General features: G+C 48.0%; 1 protein-coding gene across 1 annotated transcript; it reads left to right on the top strand.

Annotated features, from left to right (window-relative positions):
* Positions 1-1,207: 1,207 nt before the first annotated feature.
* LCMT1 (leucine carboxyl methyltransferase 1) lies at positions 1,208-18,634 on the top strand. The gene is made up of 11 exons (XM_061600145.1): positions 1,208-1,404; positions 2,832-2,923; positions 3,123-3,244; positions 3,869-3,945; positions 6,224-6,285; positions 9,245-9,347; positions 11,608-11,728; positions 14,610-14,711; positions 15,034-15,125; positions 15,506-15,603; positions 18,426-18,634. The coding sequence occupies exons 1-11, from the start codon at positions 1,325-1,327 to the stop codon at positions 18,446-18,448; spliced, it is 972 nt and encodes a 323-aa protein (XP_061456129.1). The 5' UTR covers positions 1,208-1,324; the 3' UTR covers positions 18,449-18,634.
* Positions 18,635-18,834: the final 200 nt, after the last annotated feature.

The raw sequence follows: 18,834 nt of genomic DNA, 5'->3' as shown, positions 1-18,834 counted from the left end.
TAAAGTGCAGCAAGTGATGCAGATTTGACCCAAAGCCTGAAGGAATAAGCAGGTTGGTTCCGAAAGCTTACAAGACAGGCAGCTTGATAAATGAATGCCGCTTCTCCACGTTGATATTTCACCTTCCCACCAAATGTTGTAATAATAATAATCTTAAACCCCAGTTAGGGCCATCCAATGAAGCTGAATGTTGGAAGGTTCAGGACCGACAAAAGAAAGGACTCCTTCACGCAGCGCCTAGTTAAAACTAGAGGTTTGGCTCCCACAAAAAGTGGTGATGGCTACCAGTTTGGATGGCTTTGAAAGAGGATCAGACAAATACTTCATGGAAATGGAGGAGGATAATGCTATCCATGGCCACTAGCCATGATGGCCATGTGCTGCCCCCACTGTCAGAGGCAGTATGCTCTCAGGCCCTGCTTGTGGGCTTCCCATTAGGGCATCTGCTTGTGGCCGCTGTGAGAACAGAAGGCTGGACTAGATGTTTTCAGACGTTTAAAATATGTTATTTTATTTTCACTTGTTTCAGTGCTGATGTTTGCCTCCCTGGGCTTCTTGGGGAGGAAGGCCGGCATATAAATTTAACGAGTAATAACACGGAAAGGCTCTTCTTATGTTCTCCCGCCCCATGTTATCATCACAACAATCCTGTGAGGTAGGTTAGGCCGAGGAATAACGCAACTGGCCCATGCAGCGTCATCACCCAAACAGATTAACGCTCGCAAAGATCTACCAGAACTTAAATACACAGAAGATGCTGGCATCTGCGAGCAACCGAGGTCCGGTGCCTCCTCTGCCCGGGATAACGGGGTCAAGTACAGCAGAACAAAAGTGCGATTCACACCCAGCGCCTTACTGAGACCTCCAACAAGGGAGCGCCCTTCCATTTTGCTATTTGCCGTCCCTATCACCCGGGAGAGACTACAATTCCCACAGTATCTAGCGGCGGCCGTCATTGGCCGCGTCCCCCGCAGACCGATCAAGACGTCAATGCCTGTCCCGCCGTCTCTGCGAGAGACTACATTTCTCGGTATGCCCTGCAGCCGCGGCTTCTCTGCCGCTTGGTTGGGTCCAAGGTGGAACTGACAACGCCGCTGGCCAATGGGAAGTGCCGCCGTGAAAAGGGGGCGGGCAAGAAAGGTGAGCTGTTTCTCCACACCAATAAGATTGCGTAGGCCTGGGCCAATGGGCGCGAGCGTTGCTAGCAGGTGAGGGAAGCTGCGCTCCGAGGGGCGCAGCAGCGGCAGTGGACCCAGCATGGGTGGCCTGTGCTCCTCTTCCTCGTCTCTCCGCTGATCCCTCCTTGCTCCCCGTCCGCCCGGCCATGGCAAGCACCTCCCGGGACCCGGACATCCTCGACGAGGCCGTGAGGGGCACCTGCGACGACGCCTCCCTCTGCAAGCGGTGAGTGAGGGGAGCGGGGGAGCCACGCCCACCGCCTCTACGCCACGCCTGCCTCCGGAGAAGGGGCGGAGCCGTCACCTCCCGAGGCGCTCTTTGGCAAGCCTTGGCAGAAGCCCCTCCCCCCCAAAACAGTTGCTAAGCGAGTGGGGGGGGGATGTTCTAATATATAATATAATTCAGCATAATATAATATATTAGGGTAGTGGGGAGTTAGGCTGGCACACCTTATTCTTTTTTGGGGGGGGGCGGATTCCAAAGTCTTTTCTCTTAATGGGCCACCGAAACGTCAGAAAGTAGCGCGCAAGCTTTTGAGGCCAACAGAGCTCTTCATCAGGCTGGGTTTACAGTAAATGCAGCTTAGAACTGCTGCTCAGTGGCCGAGGATCCGCTTTGCACACCAAAGCTGGCCAGGCTCAATCCTCAATGGCAGCATCTCCCTGCCTGGAACTCTGGAGAGCCGTTCTGCCCATCAGCATGGACGTTCCTGAGCTGGATGGAGCTGGGAAGCAGCCCTTGCTCTGTGTCCTTAAAGGCCCCAGGTTCGATCTCTGATGGCACCTCCGGGTAAAGTTGGGAGACATGCCTGCCTGAAACCCTGGAGAGCCGCTGCCCTTCAGGGTTGATGGTACTCAGCTAGGTGGGTCAAGAGCCTGACTCAGTATAAAGGTAGCTTCCCACATTGCCGTGATGGTTGCATTGGGCATTTTTGTCGTGTACTCTTAGGACGGACTGTCCTGAAGTGCACCTGGATTTCAGAATGCAGTGCATTTGCAAACGGGGCTGTGAGAGTGAGCTAGGTGCCCTGGTTGCTTGCCTGCCAGCTAGCCAGCACCTGGCTTTTGGAGGTAGAGTGCCTCTGAATATGGAGGAGAGGCTCCACCCTTAGCTCTCAGGTGGTAGGCTTGCAGACTCTGAATTTTGCCTAATGAGGATGTAGCCAACATGGTGCTCTCCAGATGATGTTGTAGGACTTCAGCTTCTATCATCCCTGACTATTGGCCACATGGACTGGGTCTGACTGGAGATGCAGTCCAACAACAACTGGAGGGCACCATGTTGGCTACTGTTTAAAGAGCTCCCTTGTTGGGTTAGGCAGGTGGTCCAGTTGTAACTTAAGAAATAGCACCTGAGTTTGCTTTCTTTCCTCCTCCCTCCCAAATCTGTTTTCATTTTATGCCTTGTCTTTTTAGATTGTAAGCCTGAGGGCAGGGATTGTCTCATCAGTGGCCTTGGTAAGCTGCTCTGGGAGTCTTTCTTTCTTTCTTTCTTTGGCTGAAGAGTGGGGTAGAAGTCCTTTAATTAAATAAATAAGATCATAAGAATCCCTTTTCTGGTTTGCATCTAAGTCTACCCGCTCTTGAATTCTGTTTCCAACTGAGCAGGAATTCCAGCCTCGTTGCAATGACCTCTTTCTTTCCCTTGGCCAGATATGCAGTCAACATTGGCTACTGGAAGGACCCTTACATTGCTTATTTTGTGAGGCAGCCCAAAGAAAGGAAGGCGCCTGAAATCAGTCGTGGTAAGTTTGTAAGTATGAGTCACGGATGGCTTGCGTGGCTCCATGAGCCATGTGTCGGTCAGACTGGGTGTGTGTGCACACATTGTTATTTTCTCTTATGAATGACAACAGTTTGCATGAATGTATTACGAGTTGACATGGATCCATGTCAGCTGTTTGTTAGTATTGTCCGATTCTGATAGTGTTGTTTTTCTGTTAGGATATTATGCCCGAGTCCAGGGAGTTGGCCGTTTACTTAAGGCTTTCTTGCAGAAGACTGGATGCAACTGCCAAATTCTAAACCTTGGCGCTGGCATGGACACCCTGTTCTGGAAATTAAAGGTGACATAGAGCGTGGTGGTGTTACCCCAAGTGCAAGCGAGGACCTTTATAGCTCCAGGGTGGCCTCTTGTGGTCAGTTATAAAATCATTTTTTGTCTCTTGTCTTTTATTGATATCTACCTAGTAAGACAACCTAGGGCAGTGTTTTTCAGTCTGGCGTCCTTAGAAATTGATGGGGGTTCCTTGACATCATTATTAATGGGGGATATTTTCGTGAAAGGCGGTTTCCTCATGCCTACTATCATTTGTAGTGCCAGGCGAGTTTAGCTCCTTTGGATGGAGCTGAGGTCCAGTAGGCTGAACTTAAACCCTGAGTGCACAGAGAAAGAACTCTAGAGCAGCTTTCCCCCACCTGGTATCCTCCAGATGTTTTGGACTACAACCCCCATCAGCCTCACCTAGGACAGGCATGCTGGCTGGTTCTGATGGGGGCTGTAGTCCAAAATGGCTAGGGCTGATGGGAGATTGGGCAACACTGCTCTGGAACAAACACATGGCTTCCTCAGCAGCTCAGTGTGGAAAGGGTTTCTAGAAAGTAGAAATTGACAAAATTGAGGGGCTGAATTGTCAGCCTTCACCAGCATCACATGAGCTGAAAATCTGTTTGTTTTTTCCCCTCTTCAGGATGAGAATTTGCTTCCGAGAAAATACTTTGAAGTTGATTTTCCATCTATAGTCACAAGGAAAATCCACAACATCAAGTAAGTGCGTGGGTGCATGTTGAGCTTGGCTGAGACCAGCGTATTTGGGGATTTTGAGAAGGAAGTATACATTAGGGCAAAATCTTATTAGTCATGAAATGACAGCTCCAAAATAATAATAATAGTTAATAACAAAAATCATTTCGATTTCACCAACAGTTTAAAATTACAACATTTAAAATTTTTAAATTTTAAAAACATTAAAATGAGTTAAAAATAAATTACAGTCTATATAAAAATGTGTCCAAGGCCAGGATAAATTGTCACATCATATTGTTTAGTCAGTTACCTAATGTAATGTAACGGTCATGACATATCTGGTGTATCTGTGAAGGACATAAAAATGCCTTCAAAGGGTGAAGGGCTAAGAGTCCTCTGGTATGCAAATATAATCCTGACTTCTGCAAGATGACCCTGCATAGTCTTTGATTTTGAAGTGTTAGAAGATACCTTCTTCTGTCATTAGTTGTAGATTCTTAGAACTCAGTTCTACCTCCGTCAGTGTCCGAGTCTATAAAAATACTTGCATGATACTTGTAAGGTTTAGACTGCATGCAATTTCCCCCTCTTTAAAACAATTCCTCATGGCACCCTGTCAGTTACAGTCTTGTGGCACAAGCTCATCCAAATATACCTGCTCAGAAGTAAGCTTCGTGGACTCCAGTGGGACTCACTTCCAGGTTAAGTGTGTATAAGACTACAGCTTTAAGCATTCTGCAGAGGGCTCCCTTGTCAGTTTCAGCCTTTCTTTTATTTAACAAAATTTATATACTGCTTGATTGTGAGAAACCTTTAAATGGTTTACAAACAACATTAATTATCAATAATAACAGTTAATTAAGACAAGTAATTAAAATATTTTTTTTAAATGATTAAAACAACTTTATATTCAAAAGAGATTAAAACACATCAGTGTCTATGTGTCTGGATAGGCTTGCCTAAGCAAAAGTGTTTTAAGGAGGTGCAAGTGAATGATGTCATTTGCTGTTTGCAGTGTAGCAATAGTTGTGCAAGGTATAAATGGCTTTACTAAACCGCCCCCCAACAATGAATTTATTTATTATTTATTAATAATTATTAGTCGCTTTTTTTCCAAAAAGGAACTCAAAGCGACTTACAAAAACAAACCTGTGCTCGAAGTAGCCCACAACAAAAGCAAACAATTACAAAAACAATTTCATAATAAAATAACACAACAACAGTAATAAAACAATAACAAATGTCACAGCAACACAAAAACCATTCAATACTATAAATATACCATTACATTCTTTAGCAGGCCACATTACACCTCTTGCCAATATGGCAGAAATAAAAGGAAATTAAGACAGTTTCAGCTTGGCTCCTAGAAGCACCCCACCCATGACGTCACTTGCAGTCTCACTCCTTTGAGCAGCCAAAAGTCCTCTCTTCGAAGCAGGCGCCTCCCGAGAGGGAGCCGTTCTTCTTGGGCAGGCCCAGCTGGAAGCCTTTCAGTGTGCCGGTATGTTGGGCAAGTTCACATGTAGTGACTGTGCACCTGCTTATAATTTTTTTGGATCAGCCACTCATAGTCCTCCACAGTGAGTAATTTTAATCCTAATTTCATTGTCTTCAAAAGCCAGTACAAGATTGTCAGTGGAATAAAAGTGGTAATAAATGGAAATAAAATGGCACATGTAAGCCTCAGCAGGTCTGCAGTGTGGGGCTACAGCTTGTGACGTGGCCCTTGACTGCCTCCGTTGTTGCTTAATAAGGAGGGGATGGGGCATCGTTTTGAACATCGGCTGCCCCAGAAAAACAAACCTGAAATCGACCCCAGCAAAGCAGCTTTACATGAAGCGAGCTTGAAGACATTGCGTCAGAGTTTTGTGGCATCAAAGGGCTGCTTCTCATTCGTTTCAGACACATGGATCACGCTTGCATGATAGAATATGTGTATTTTGGAGTGTGGGAAGGGAAATGTCTTCATACATCCAGGAGCCAATCCCTGGGTGCCCACCCTGTCCTGGACAGGAGCCCCAGCAGACCTCTCCTGCAGATAGTCAGTCTGGGGCGGGTGGGAGGAAGCCTCTGTCCAGTTAGGCACCAGAGCAGAGTTCAGCAAGTCCTCCCCGCTCATGCTTTCTGCCACCTGCTCACTGAGCAGACACAAAAGAGAACAGGATCTGCAGTCAGGCCTAGTGGTCTCTTTCCAGCAGAGGGCAGGCACAACCTCCCAGGCTTTGCGTGCTCCATGAATGATGACTCTCTCTCTCCCTCCCTCCCTCCCCTTTCTTTCTGTCCTTCTCTCCCACAGATCAAAACCTTCCTTGTCAAAACCAATTATGGAAAGCCATTCAGGGGAGTCTCTCCTAATAGGTGAGTCATCTTCCGAAATCCACGCATAGAGCAGGGTGGCGTTTCTAAAGCCGCTGCCGCCTCCTCACTCCATTCTGCTATGAGGGCACGTTATTAATGTTTCACATGACGTGCTGGGGGGGGGGGAGGAACCTTTAAACTTTTCTTTGCCAACCTTGTCACTCACCCAGATTTGCCCTTTCCCAAACTGACTTGCGAAGGAACTGCTCTTTGCCCCTTCTTGAAGTGTCCTCTCTTGATAAGGAACGTTGGGGTTCTGCTGGGACTTTCTCCCCCCCCCGCCCCCTCCTTATCTCTCTTAACAGCCATAATTCTCTGCTCCTTGTTTGTTCTTTTGCTGCTTATAAAGGGAAACCCTTTCAGAGCCGTTGCTTTTCTCCGCCTCCATTAACAGCACAATCTTTCCCTGCACGCTCCACTGGAGCAGGCCCAGTCGAGGCTGTGGTGCCCTTGATGCAGTTGCTCACCAGTTACTAAGTTGGCTTTTTCGGCTTCTTGGGCAAATGAGTACAAGAGTCAGTGGCTAAAAAAGAACTGGCAACACCTGGCAAGTTGGAAATCACAGGGAGGTTTCTAAGCATTAGAGACGCATAACTCTCAAACAGCAAATCTGGTTTCGGAACTGAGTTGGGTATGTTTGGCGAAAGCTATTGTGATTTTAATCTAGGCTCATATTGCTCCCTCTCTGGTTTTGGTTTGCTGGGGATTATTGCTGTGAAGGGAGATGCAGGTAAGTACTGACTTGATTTAGAGAGCCAATTGAGTTTGATCCTCCTGGGGAATGCTCAGCGCATGGGTTTTTCTACGCGTTCCAGGTCTTAACCCAACCTGGGTCCCTCCAGATGTTTTGGTCTGCAACTCCCATTGCCTCCAGCCGCATGGCCATGCTGACAAGAGTTGCAATCCAAAACATCTGGAGGGCACCAGGTTCAGGAAGGTTGTTATAACCCACGTCCAGCTTTTGGGTAGTGGTAGAATGCCTTTGCAAGTTGCCTTGGCCACTGACTAAGGCTCTGCTTGCCCTGTTGACGGTTACAAAGCGCAACACCCCCGGCCCCGTCTTCCATGCTGAAAGCTGGTTGCCTTGCAAGCTCATCAGTGGGTAGACTCTTTTACATATATGGTGGTTAGTTGAAGGGGGTGCTGGTTTCTGATTTAGGCCTCTGCTATACAAGCACACCACGTTTTCCTGAAATCCTAAAGGGTCATCTAAAATAGCATGTTTATTTTACTTGTATTAGTAAACAAAGGGAAAAAGCTTTGAAACTGTCAAAAGTTCCTAATATTGGGTTGTATCCAACTACATTGTGCGCAAGCGTAGACGCATTGAAATTAATTAACATGGCTAACTTGGGTCCATTAATTTCAGTGGGTCTACTCTGAGTACAACTTGGTGAGATACACCCCATTGTATTTGCCACTGGCATCCCTTCATTGTTACTTACGAAGCAGAAAATGTTTTGCCCCTCATGACTGTTCCAGTCAGACGACGCCTTCCTTTCCTGCCCTGGTGCAGCAGCAGCGGGGTGAGGACATCCTCCTCAAGCATCGGATGGTCTTGCCCTCATCCTGAATGCCTTCCCCACCCTAAACTTTCTCTATGCTGTTGCCTCTCTTCCCCCTTGCACTCTGCTACCTGCTGCTCCAATTGATGAAATCTCTGACACATTTTGCACCTTGCTGCATCTCTCTGTTCCAGGAGCCCCCAACAGTTTAGTTTTTTCCTAGTTCAAAGGCAGCGCTCTTGCTTCATCAAGCACAGCACCAGTCTAGAGTCAGTGCGCTCAGGGAACTAACTTCCCTTTCAAAAAGGAAGCTCCTGATTGATTGATTGATTGGTTATTCTGATAAGTGAGTTCTCCAGAAACTTGATTTAAAATCTTCATGCCTGCTGAAGAAAAGAAGGAAGGAATTTTTTCATTGCTTTATTGGAAAATCCTGGGAGGGAACGCCTTCCCCTCAAACAGAAATGGGGAACCTGTGGCTCTCCAGATATAGTTGGACTCCAGCTCCCATCATCTCTGACTGTTGGCCCTGTTGGCTGGGGCTGGTAGGAGTTATGAAGTGCCACAGGATCTGCTTGCAAGTTCACCAGTGCCTGATCCTCTTTAGAAGGGTCCTTTATTCTAGCCGGCTTTTGGTACTGGGATAGCCTAGTGGGAGTCTTAAATTTGTTTATTTACCAGATTTATTTTATAGATTCTGTTTTTAAATATTTTGCCACCCTTGAGTTGGGGTGTGTTACAAATTGTTGGGACATGGCTACCCATTGTGCTGATGTTGCTGAACTACATCTCCCACTGTCCCTAGCTATTGGCTGTGCTTGCTGGGGCTGATGGGAGTTGTAGTTCAGCATCACCTGGAGGGCCAAAGGTTCCCCACACCTGCTTCAGAGTAAGAGACAATACGTGGTAAGCACCTGGGCTAAGGCAAGAGTAGGAAAATCCCAGGGGCATCCTGGTTGTGAAGAATTCTCCAGCCCTGGTATGAGTAAAGTACACTGTATGTGCCTTTCGGTTCATAATACCTTGGTTAGATGTGTTTTTTTAAATCTGTCCTTAAAGCTCGTCACTAGCTGATCTCTTTCCAGCTGCCAGTGGCATGAGCTTTACAGAATTCAACACAGTGCAAAGTGCACAGTTAAAATGTGCAAGAAAGCAAGCCTAAGGGAGAGACCTCAACAACATTTGCAAAGTTTCCCAATCTGGTCACCTAGGTGTGATTTTTATTTTAGCTGCATATACACCATACATTTAAAGGACGCGACTTCCCCCAAAGAATTCTGGGAACTGTAGTTTAACTCTTCACAGAGATGCAATTCCCAGCACCCTTAAGAGCCTTCAGTTCAGAGGATTCTTTGGAGGAAGTTGCGTGCTTTAAATGTGCCTTTATTTTATTTTGCTTGCCTCAGACAAGTAGCTATTAACGGAAGGGCTTTTAACTGCTGCTTCCTCTGCAGATGCTCACAGCCTGGACTCCAGCAGATACGCCATCATTGGTGCAGATCTCCGAGACCTGCCAAAGCTAGAGGACAAACTGAAGAAGTGCAACATGGATCCACAGTAAGATGGGAGTTCAGAGACTTCTAGAAATATTCTGGAGAACGTGGTGTCCTAGGAGTAGCGTGACAACATGGTCTTCAAAAACTGGCTGTTGTTAATGTCATTCAGCTGCGTGGAGCAGGAGCAATTGTTCCAATGAAGCAGCCTTGGCCAAGCTGGCACCCTCTAGATGTTTCGGGCTACAACTCCCATCAGCTGCCACCAGCACAGCTGTAGTCTAAAACATCTGGAGGCCACCAGCTTGGCGAAGGCTGCAGCACAGCATTGAGCTTGACTGCAGAAGATGTTTTGTGTTGTTTCTGCCACTTCATCTTGGGGACTTAAAGGAGGCTGGCTCTGCTGCTCATGATTTTTTTTTTCAGGCCACTGATTGCGTCTGCTGCAATGCGTGAGGTTAGATTGCCCCAGGGTCAGATTGATCTGACTGTGTTTCTTGGGTGTGATGAGTGTTTACTCAGTTGCCATCATAGGATGGCATCTGTAGAAGCTGTTTTCTGGAGTCTGTATTTTTGGTCTGTTTCAGGTAATTGCTATAAGTTGCCCTCCCAAAAGGCTGAGAGGTGATTAAATTCCTCTCTCTACCGCCCCTTGCCTTTTCTCCTGGGCTCATCTGCCCTGAACTCTAGAACACCAGACCAAGATTTCGGTTTCTCTGTGGGTCTGAAGAGTGCACAGAGATAGGACGTCCAAATCAGTGTGGTGTGCAGGCGACAGGCCAGCAGGAAACAAGTCCATAGGCCGGGTACAGGGAACATTTTGCCCTCCAGATGTTGGTGATCTTCCTTGGCCATTGGCCGTGCTTGCTGGGGCTGATGGGACTTGTAGTTGGGCAATATCTCGAGGGCCAAAGGTTTCCCACACCTCCTGTAGGCCATACAAGCAATCTGGAGCTGCGCTGATTCACTAAGCCTTTAATTCCCTCTTCACCTGCTGACCTGTGGAATTCCTTTGGCTTCCAGCTGTTGGTTTTGCCTGTTGCTGTCAGTACTTAAAATCAGCCCTGCAGGCAAAAATTCCTCATTGGTTTGCGTCATGCTGGGCAGGCTGTGTCTGGATTGTAGGGCTAGGGAAGAGAGGGAGAGGGAGCTCACCAGCCCCTTCTTGCTGCTGCTGCGTGTCCTTAGCGGCTGCTCGGAACATGGAGCCCCTTGTGCTAAACTGCTTTATTTCCATTTGGAAGGAGCCCACATATAGCTTAGTGGCAAGTCCGTTATGATTTGTGCATAAGAGGTTCCAGGTCCAGTCCTTGATGGGCTGGGACACAGTGGGGAAGCACTGCCATTTGGGGCAGGTGAGCCGTTGGTCTGACTGAAGAGACGGCAGCTCCTTGCGTACATAAGCATGGTACACGAACATAAGAGCCTGGCTGCTGGATCAGACCTAAAGGTCCATCTAGTCCAGCATCCTGTCCTCACAGTGGCCAACCAGATGACCCAATGGGAAGCCTGCGAGCAGCACCTAAGGGCAACAGCAGCACTCTCCCCACTTGTGATTCCCAGCAACTGGCATGCAGAGACCTCTAACGCTATACGTTATTTATTTATTAAATTTATTTGGTTATTTATTTATTAAATTTATACCCCGCCTTATGGCCAAAACGGCGTTCAAGGCAGCTTACAAAAAACATGAATATAGCAATACATCAATAGAACATAATACACCAATAAAATAATACAATTCTCAAAATTAAATAACAAATAACATTATTAAAAAGAAAAGAAAAAAGAAAACAGCAATTACAAGCTTCCAATAGTAGGAATCATACTGAATCCTTCTGATCTTGTTGGAAATTCTGGCTTGAATTTCCCAAGCATACCTACTTACCACTGCAGGAGTCTCTCGCTGCCCAGCTAGCTGTAACGAGGCTGTCCTCAAGGCTGCCTTTCTCGACCGGAAGATCTGTGGGAATCCCCACCTTTTTATCTTGATGGTGGGGAGTGAAGCTGAAAAGGTCTCCCTGAAGCTTGGCATGTGGCCCCCTTGGCTCTTTTGGAATGACCTGCTCTTCTCCTTGCTGCTAGGGCCCAGGGCACTACAGTATTAGATCAGCCTTCCCCAACATGGTGCCCTCCAGATATTTTGGACTAAACTTCCTTCAGCCCCAGGTAAGGCTGGGAAGGACCCCCAGTCTGAACAGTTTCCAGAACTGAGTTGATGGAGCAATGGTCTGTGGCGCTCTTGAAATTCTGGGATACCAAAGTGGGAGAAATAATATATATACTGATCTTGTTCTCTCTCTCCCTCCCCCCCACTTTCAAAGTTTGCCGACTCTCCTTGTGACAGAATGCGTCCTGATCTACATGACGCGAGAGCATTCTGCAAGCCTCCTCAGGTGGCTGGCTGGCTTGTTCCAGACTGCCATGTTCATTAACTATGAGCAGGTAAGCCAAAGTAGGGGTGGTTTGCCAGGGCTCCTAACGATGGCGAGTGCTCCAGGTCCCCATCTCACAGCTGAAAGAAATAAATATGCTCCCAGGCATTTTAACTATATCAATTTTTAATTTTCAATCTTTTTAAATGTATTTTGTTTTTAGTTTGTGATGTTTTGTTTTTCTATTTGTGTCTTGTATATGTTTTCACTTTTACCATTATGATGTACTGTATTTTACCCTTGTTTGTTCACCGCCCTGAGAGCTATCTTGCTATGGGCGGTATATAAATTGAACGAAATAAATAAATAAAATAAATAAATAAATAGAGAGAAAATGCTCTGCTCTTCTGGCCAGGCGTGATAAGCAGTGCTAGAGTGGACCTACAGGTAGTCAGCCTAGTGCCCCAGATGCAGTTAGACTGCAGGTGCCATCATCCCTGACTGTCTGCCCTGCTGGCTGGGGCTGATGGGAATTGTAGGCCAACAACATCTGGAGGGCACCACGTTGGCTACCCCTGGAGGAGACCCATTGAAAGCAGCGTACGTAACGGTGAACCTAAAAGCTAGCCTCATCCCCTACATACCCAGCCGATGGCTGCATTATGCAGGAGTGGGCATGCTGCAGATACCGGCCTGTCAGGATGTCCGCTCCACACGATGCCAGAATCAAGCCCTTCCTGTCTCAGCACCTTCGCTTTAGAACTCCCCTCCCCATGCATCTCAGGCAGGCGCCTTCTCTTTTGCCTCTTTGGTGTGTGATAAAGAGGTTTCTTTTTCAGCAAGCCTCCGAAATGCAGATCTTTATCCCTGTCGGTATGTCTGTTGGGTCTGAGTTGGATTTATCTATGTGCTGCTGCTATTTTAAACTGCTTGTAAATGTGTATGTCATTTGTGTGTTTAAAATTGTTTTCACGTGTGTGGGTGTTTATATATGTAACTGTTTTATATACGTTTGGAAAAGTGCTTCGGGATTCCTCAGGGGAGGCAATTCATGAACGAGTAAATCAATCCAATTGATTTCAGTTAGTCTACTCCAAGTAAGACTAACACTGGCTGTCTCCCCAGAATTGCAAGCTTCCAAACATGCGCTTGTGGTTAGGATTTGTCTCTACGAGTGCAGTTTCTGAATGTGGGTTCCCTAGAACAATTGGAGATTAGTCCTGTTGGTGTTCAGCCAGTGGGATTTTCTTCTTCTTCTTTCTTTTCTCTCCAATCCCAACTCCCAATACACCTTGGGGTTAATATAGAGGGGGGGTGTGGGGGGGAGGGAGAGAGAGAGAGAGACATTGATTGGGCAGGACAGCTGCTGAGCCAGTGGTGGTTGAACTCAAGGAACAGGCATTGTGAGCAATCTTATGTAACTATATGGAATGTTAATCACTTGGCGCTTTTGACGGCACTGGCAGCTTGAGTGCTGCGGGTGCCGGGGGTGGGGTGGGCAAGCAGCTGAGCTGCAGTCGCATGAAAAGGAGACGCTGCTGGGTGGGGGTGCAAATGCAGATGAGAGGTTTGATGATACTCCTCTTCTGGCTGTGAATTCAGGTGGAGATGGAAGTTGAAGCAGTGGGGGTTGGTTTCTTGTGATCCACTGGAACAAGCTGCTTCCCAGTTAGATTTCTAGCATTCAGAGAAGGGGGGGGGGAAATCTAGACTTGTTAAATTGACCCCTTTGGAGATCTTAGTGAAGCAGGCAACTATTTAGGGATTGCACCCTGTTGCTGTGTGGGCTTAAACAAAATGAAATAAAAAAATAATTCTGTAACTTACTGTATACCCGGCCTGTCAGACAGAGCTGGTGGCAGTAAAATATATGTCAGACTTTGCCAGCCTGCTGTCCTCCGGATGGTTTGGACTACAACTCCCATCAGTGCTGGCTGGGGCTGACAGAAGTTGTAACCCCAGACACCTGGAGGGCACCAGGCTGGTCTAAATGGTCTCATGAGCACCACCTGTATGTGTCATGTTTGGGGCAGGGGGAAAAACGAAACCTTTCAATATTCCCTCCATTTTGCTTGTGAGTTGGAGCACAACTACCAGACAGATTGCACTCTTCTCTGGATTTTGTGAGGCAGTCTTGATGCACCAAAATATGTATTTTAGGTACAAAGATGTATATCTTATAGATGGATGCATCAAAAAGAACATGTTTTGCATAAAAAGCAGAGCTTGGAAAAGTTACTTTTTTTGAACTACAACTCCCATCAGCCCAATCCAGTGGCCATGCTGGCTGGGGCTGATGGGAGTTGTAGTTCAAAAGAGTAACTTTTCCAAACTCTGATAAAAAGTGCAAACAACTTATTTATTTTATTCAAACAAATGCAGGACGTTCAAACAGTTTAAGCCCTCAGGGGTCTTAGCAACAGATCCCACCCCTCTTTTTCAGCTATGGCAGCCCACTCGCTCCCCCTACCCATCTCTCACACAAGAGGGCCCCACTGTGTGCCAGCAGGCTCTCACTCTGTGGCTTTTGAGCCCCTTAACACCTTTCACACACACCTTGGCCCATCCTGGCTCTTGTCCTTGGTGTCCATCTTTTTTTTAAAATCGGCAAAAATGGGTTGGAATGACTTATGATTGAGCGCTACCAAGACTGAACAGCTTCTTTTTAGCTGCTGAGCTAGCCCCTGTTCTGCACAAAAATCCAACTCCACATTTGCACAGTGTGCTTGCAGTGGGAGTTGTATAGACCATGGCAGTAGGGAAAACATGGTATGTGGACTTAAGGAAGGAAGACTTCTGGATCTGATAGTTCTTGAGATAAAGAAGGAGGTGTGATTGATTACCTGTGCACACCTGCTCCCTGAATAGGAAGTCAGTGGGGTCCTGGCTTTCAGGCAGCTCCGCCACCTTTTCCAGCTCTCTTTCAGCCAGTCTTCTTGCACCCTCTCCAGGTGAATATGTCTGATCGCTTTGGGCAGATCATGATTGACAACTTGCAGAGCAGACAATGCAACCTGGTTGGTGTGGATGACTGCAGATCTCTGGATACCCAGGTCAGGCATTCTGCGTGGGAGGGATTCAGACCCATCTTCCAGTGGGGTGATGGGTTTTGCTCAAATTATAATGCTTGCCTCCAGTACTACTGTGCCATTTCATATTTTTCCCACTGTCCTTCTTAAGACCGTCATGAATCGTGCCTGTATTGGAGAGAAGGGAATTTCCTCCTGCAACCATACTTTGAAAGATACATAATATGTTTTGAATTCATGCCAAATGCTCTTGCAAAGGTTGGGCACATCCTTGCCCCTCCTTCCCGTCTCACCTGATGGAGAACCTGCCCTTTGTTGACCTTTCTTGTTGGATTTTTATTTGCAGAAGGAACGGTTCCTGCTAAATGGCTGGGAAACAGCAAATGCTGTAGACATGATGAAAGCCTACAACTGCTTGCCAAAAGACGATGTCAAAAGGTAGCTTCTGCTTGCTCTTGGACCCATGGGAGTTTGCAGTCCCTGCCTGCTTCCTTAATATATATATATATTTGTATATTTCTACCCTGCTATTTAGAGTCAGCCGCAACAAGGTGGCTTACAAGAAAAACTTTGAAAACAAAATAATTGGCAACATACTAAAAGCAGCTTTCTCTGTTGAGAGAAGTTTGATGGAGTAAGAAGGTGTCTGGGTCAACGCTGCCCAGTGAGTGCTGTGGCTGAGTTGGGGTTTGAGCCCGGATCCTCTGGAGGCCCTGCTCCAGCCCTCTCACCACTATGCTCTGCTCCTCGGGCAGGTTGGGCTGGAAACCTCTGCCTGTGTCTGTCACCTGCCGTCCTTCCTGCCTTTTTCCTTTCAGGATAGAAGCACTTGAGTTCCTTGACGAGAAGGAACTACTCGAACAACTCATGCAGCATTACTGTCTGTGTTGGGCCACCAAGGACTCCGGCAACCTGGGTGAGACCCCTTGGACGCTTCCTTTCTTCCCCCGTTTGATGGTGTGGAAGGGTTGGCACAGGCTCTCTCGGAAGATCTTGGGCAAGTCTCTGGACCAGTTTGTCACCAGCTATGCTGGGGTGGATGATGTCCTGTTCTACTTGTCGATCTGGACTCCCTTCCGCCCCTGTAGAGAAGGGCGGGCACTTCTTAGATTGGCTGCTGAAAGCTTGATTCCTTGTGTGCTGCTGCTGTTCCATCGGAGTGCCAAGGTGGGGTGGGAATGTAGACATCCTTGGTTCAAGTTGCCATTTCATGGAATGACCCTGCAGCACACAGTTTAAGCCGTATATTGTCTGTCCCTGTTTGTTAAGGCCACTTAATTTTTGTGTCTGGCTGTTCTTTTGCTCTAAGAACATAAGGAGAGCCTTCTGGATCAGGCCAAAGAGGGCCCATCTAGTCCAACCTCCTGTGCCTACAGTGGCCAGCCCCAACGGGAAGCCTGCAAGTAGGACCTGAGTGCAAGAGCAACTCTCTGCACTTGCAGTTCTCTGTGGCTAGTATTCAGAACCATACTTCCTCCGACAGTAGAAGTGGCTCTGTCCACATCCAAGTGGGGCCCTCGGGCAGCAGCCTGGCCCCGAGATTGAAGGAAATAGGTCGTCCAGATCACCTTGACTCGCCCCCACTCCTTATCAGAGTTTCCTCCAGTACTTCTGCAAGAAGGGAGTCCCCACCCCAGAGCTGGAACTGGCAGTGCTGTTCCATGCCCAGAGAACACCCAATAAAAGATGTGTGTTGCTGGGACTCTGCTGATGCAGCGTTGGGCTCAGTCTGAACAGGGGGAAACAGCTTGCCTCTTTGTTCCTTCCCCACCCTGGTGAATCCAGTTAGCTTTAAGGACTTTCCACACCTAATTTATTAAAACGTGTGGCCTGCCTGATTGCAGACGCTCCAGGCTGAGGGGGAATCTGACTGATACTGTAGATCCTGCGTGGGTAGGTGTGTGCAGACCTGACTGTTTCCCCCCCACCCCCCAGTCTCCCAGCTGAGTGGCTCACCCTGTGAGGGGACTGGACACATCAGCTGCCAGGTATCTGCCCTGCAGGGTGAAGGTCTTGGGTCCTTTCCCCATCACAGTCTGAGCTGCCCTGTGCAGAAGGGCAGCATTTCCCCTCTGGCTGCGTTCAGAGGAGAAACAGTGGATCCTGTTGCAACCATCAGCCCTTTCCCAGCAGGGGCATTAAGTTTGCCATTATCTCTGCTGAGCCACACTCTCTTGATCAGCAAATCCTTGGAGCTGCCTCCGTGCCTCAGGTCTTTGGCTTTCAGCTGGAGTTCTCCACAGGAGACCATGCAGAGGTGAGAAAAGCTGAAAGTGGGCCGCAGGGCCAGCTGCTTCCACCCTCTGAGCTGCCCCGATGGGGCACTGCTAGGGTGTCCTTGTGAACCCGTTTCCTCATGAGAAGAGTCCATTTTCAACACAAGTGCAGCAGCTGCTGTGAACGACTCCCCCACCCCCCCTGGCAGCATAGGAGACACTTTTGTGTGGCTCCTTCCGGTGCTGTTCCGGTAATAAACCTGGTTCGTATGTAACACTAGTCGATGGCTTATTAAAACATGACCTAGTGTTGTGTGAACCCTGTCCGGTAGCATAATGATGGTGTGTTTACTGCCAGCAACCCAAGAACAGCCGGAAAACAGAAAGAGACCTTCGAGAAACACACCATGGTTTGTTTGATCATCTGTTGGAGAACTCATGGTTTGTTAAACAAGCCATGGTTTTGTGATATGTGCAAGCCAGGCCAATGTCTCAGTGCAGGGAACAGTATACATTCTTGGCCTGGGAAGATCTGTAGTATTCTGACTATTCATTGCTAGCAACTGGATTCATTCAGGGTCAGCCCACCCTGGACTTTTAGTTCTCTTTCTTGTGAGTATGTTGGGATAGAGAACAGGCTGGTCAGGATAGCAGCTGAAGGATCCTGTGTAGCCTTTTAAATGGGTGTTGCAATGGCAGCGCCAGCAAGGAAAGGAACACAATGTACTCTTTGTCCTGTGAACGTGGTGTACCAGCACTCTGGCTGTGGGCAAATGCCACTCCTTAAGGATTGCTGGTGGGAAGCTGTCCTTCCTGGGCAGAGAGCCCATGGGGCTGAGAGTCCACCTTGTTTTCCATTGCCTGCTAAGTTTGCCTGCAATTTGCAGATGCAGCTGTGATTTGTGGTGATTATTTTTGGGGAAGAGCCACAGCTCAGTGGGAGAGCAGCTGCCTTGCATGCCTAAGGCCCCTGGGTCTATCCCCAATGGCCTCTCCAAGTAGGGCTGCAGGAGATCCCTGCCTGAGATCTTGCAGATCCACTGCCAATCAGCATAGGCAATGCTGAGCTAGATGGACCAACTGTCTGACTCATTTTCAGGTAACTTCCAAGATCCTTTTCAAAAAAGGACAACTGAAAAAGCCCAGAGATTAGAGTGCTTGGCTGGTTCTCCTCTTGGAGTCTGGAGCCTCTGGCATCGGATCCTTAAGCCATGAGTGTGCCACTGTATACAAACGTTGGGAGTGCTGAATTGCCCTCTGGGTCCTCCCTAGTCACCCCTGACTTCAGTCTCCAGCATAGCATGTCCTGCTGGCCTGTACACCAAAAGGCAGGGAGGGGGACCCTCCAGATGCTTTGGACTCCAACTCCCATGAGCCCCTAGCATGGCCAGTCGTCGGGGATGATGCAAGTTGTGGTCCAGCAACATCTGGAGGACCACAGGCTACCCATCTCTCTATATTTGTGCACCAGATTTAAACCGAACTGGATTTCACCTTTTCTCTTTCCCTCTCTCCAAAACAGGTCTTGCAGAGATTGCTCTGTGATGCATTTGCTCCAGTGGAGCTCGAGGTAGATCTGCTGCCTCCTCCTGGTGTCTCTGCATGCATCGCCGGTGTCTTCAAGGGAACAGGAGCTGCAGAGCATTGGGCAGGGACGGTCCTTCCCTCCACCCACCTTGGGCCACCTTGCAACATCATTTTGAATAAACCTTAACCCTTTTGCGATCAGAAGCAGCTTGTGTTTTTCAGATGTGTGTGATGGTGAAAGTCTGGTGCCCCCGACTTGCCTCCTGTCTTCTTCCCTGAGTACAGAGAACTGGACTGGTAGGGGAAGGGGCAGCAGTGGGGAAAGAGATTCTCTCAGCCCATCCTAGAGGCTTTCTCCTGTCGCTTGTGTCTCCCTTTCTGTTGTGGAGTGTTGCTCCTGGCCT

The sequence above is a fragment of the Rhineura floridana genome, chromosome 17 (assembly GCF_030035675.1).
Source record: "Rhineura floridana isolate rRhiFlo1 chromosome 17, rRhiFlo1.hap2, whole genome shotgun sequence".
Classification (NCBI taxonomy): domain Eukaryota; kingdom Metazoa; phylum Chordata; class Lepidosauria; order Squamata; family Rhineuridae; genus Rhineura; species Rhineura floridana.
The sequence above is the reverse complement of the archived record's forward strand: the minus strand, read 5'-3'. Positions and strand labels throughout refer to the sequence as shown.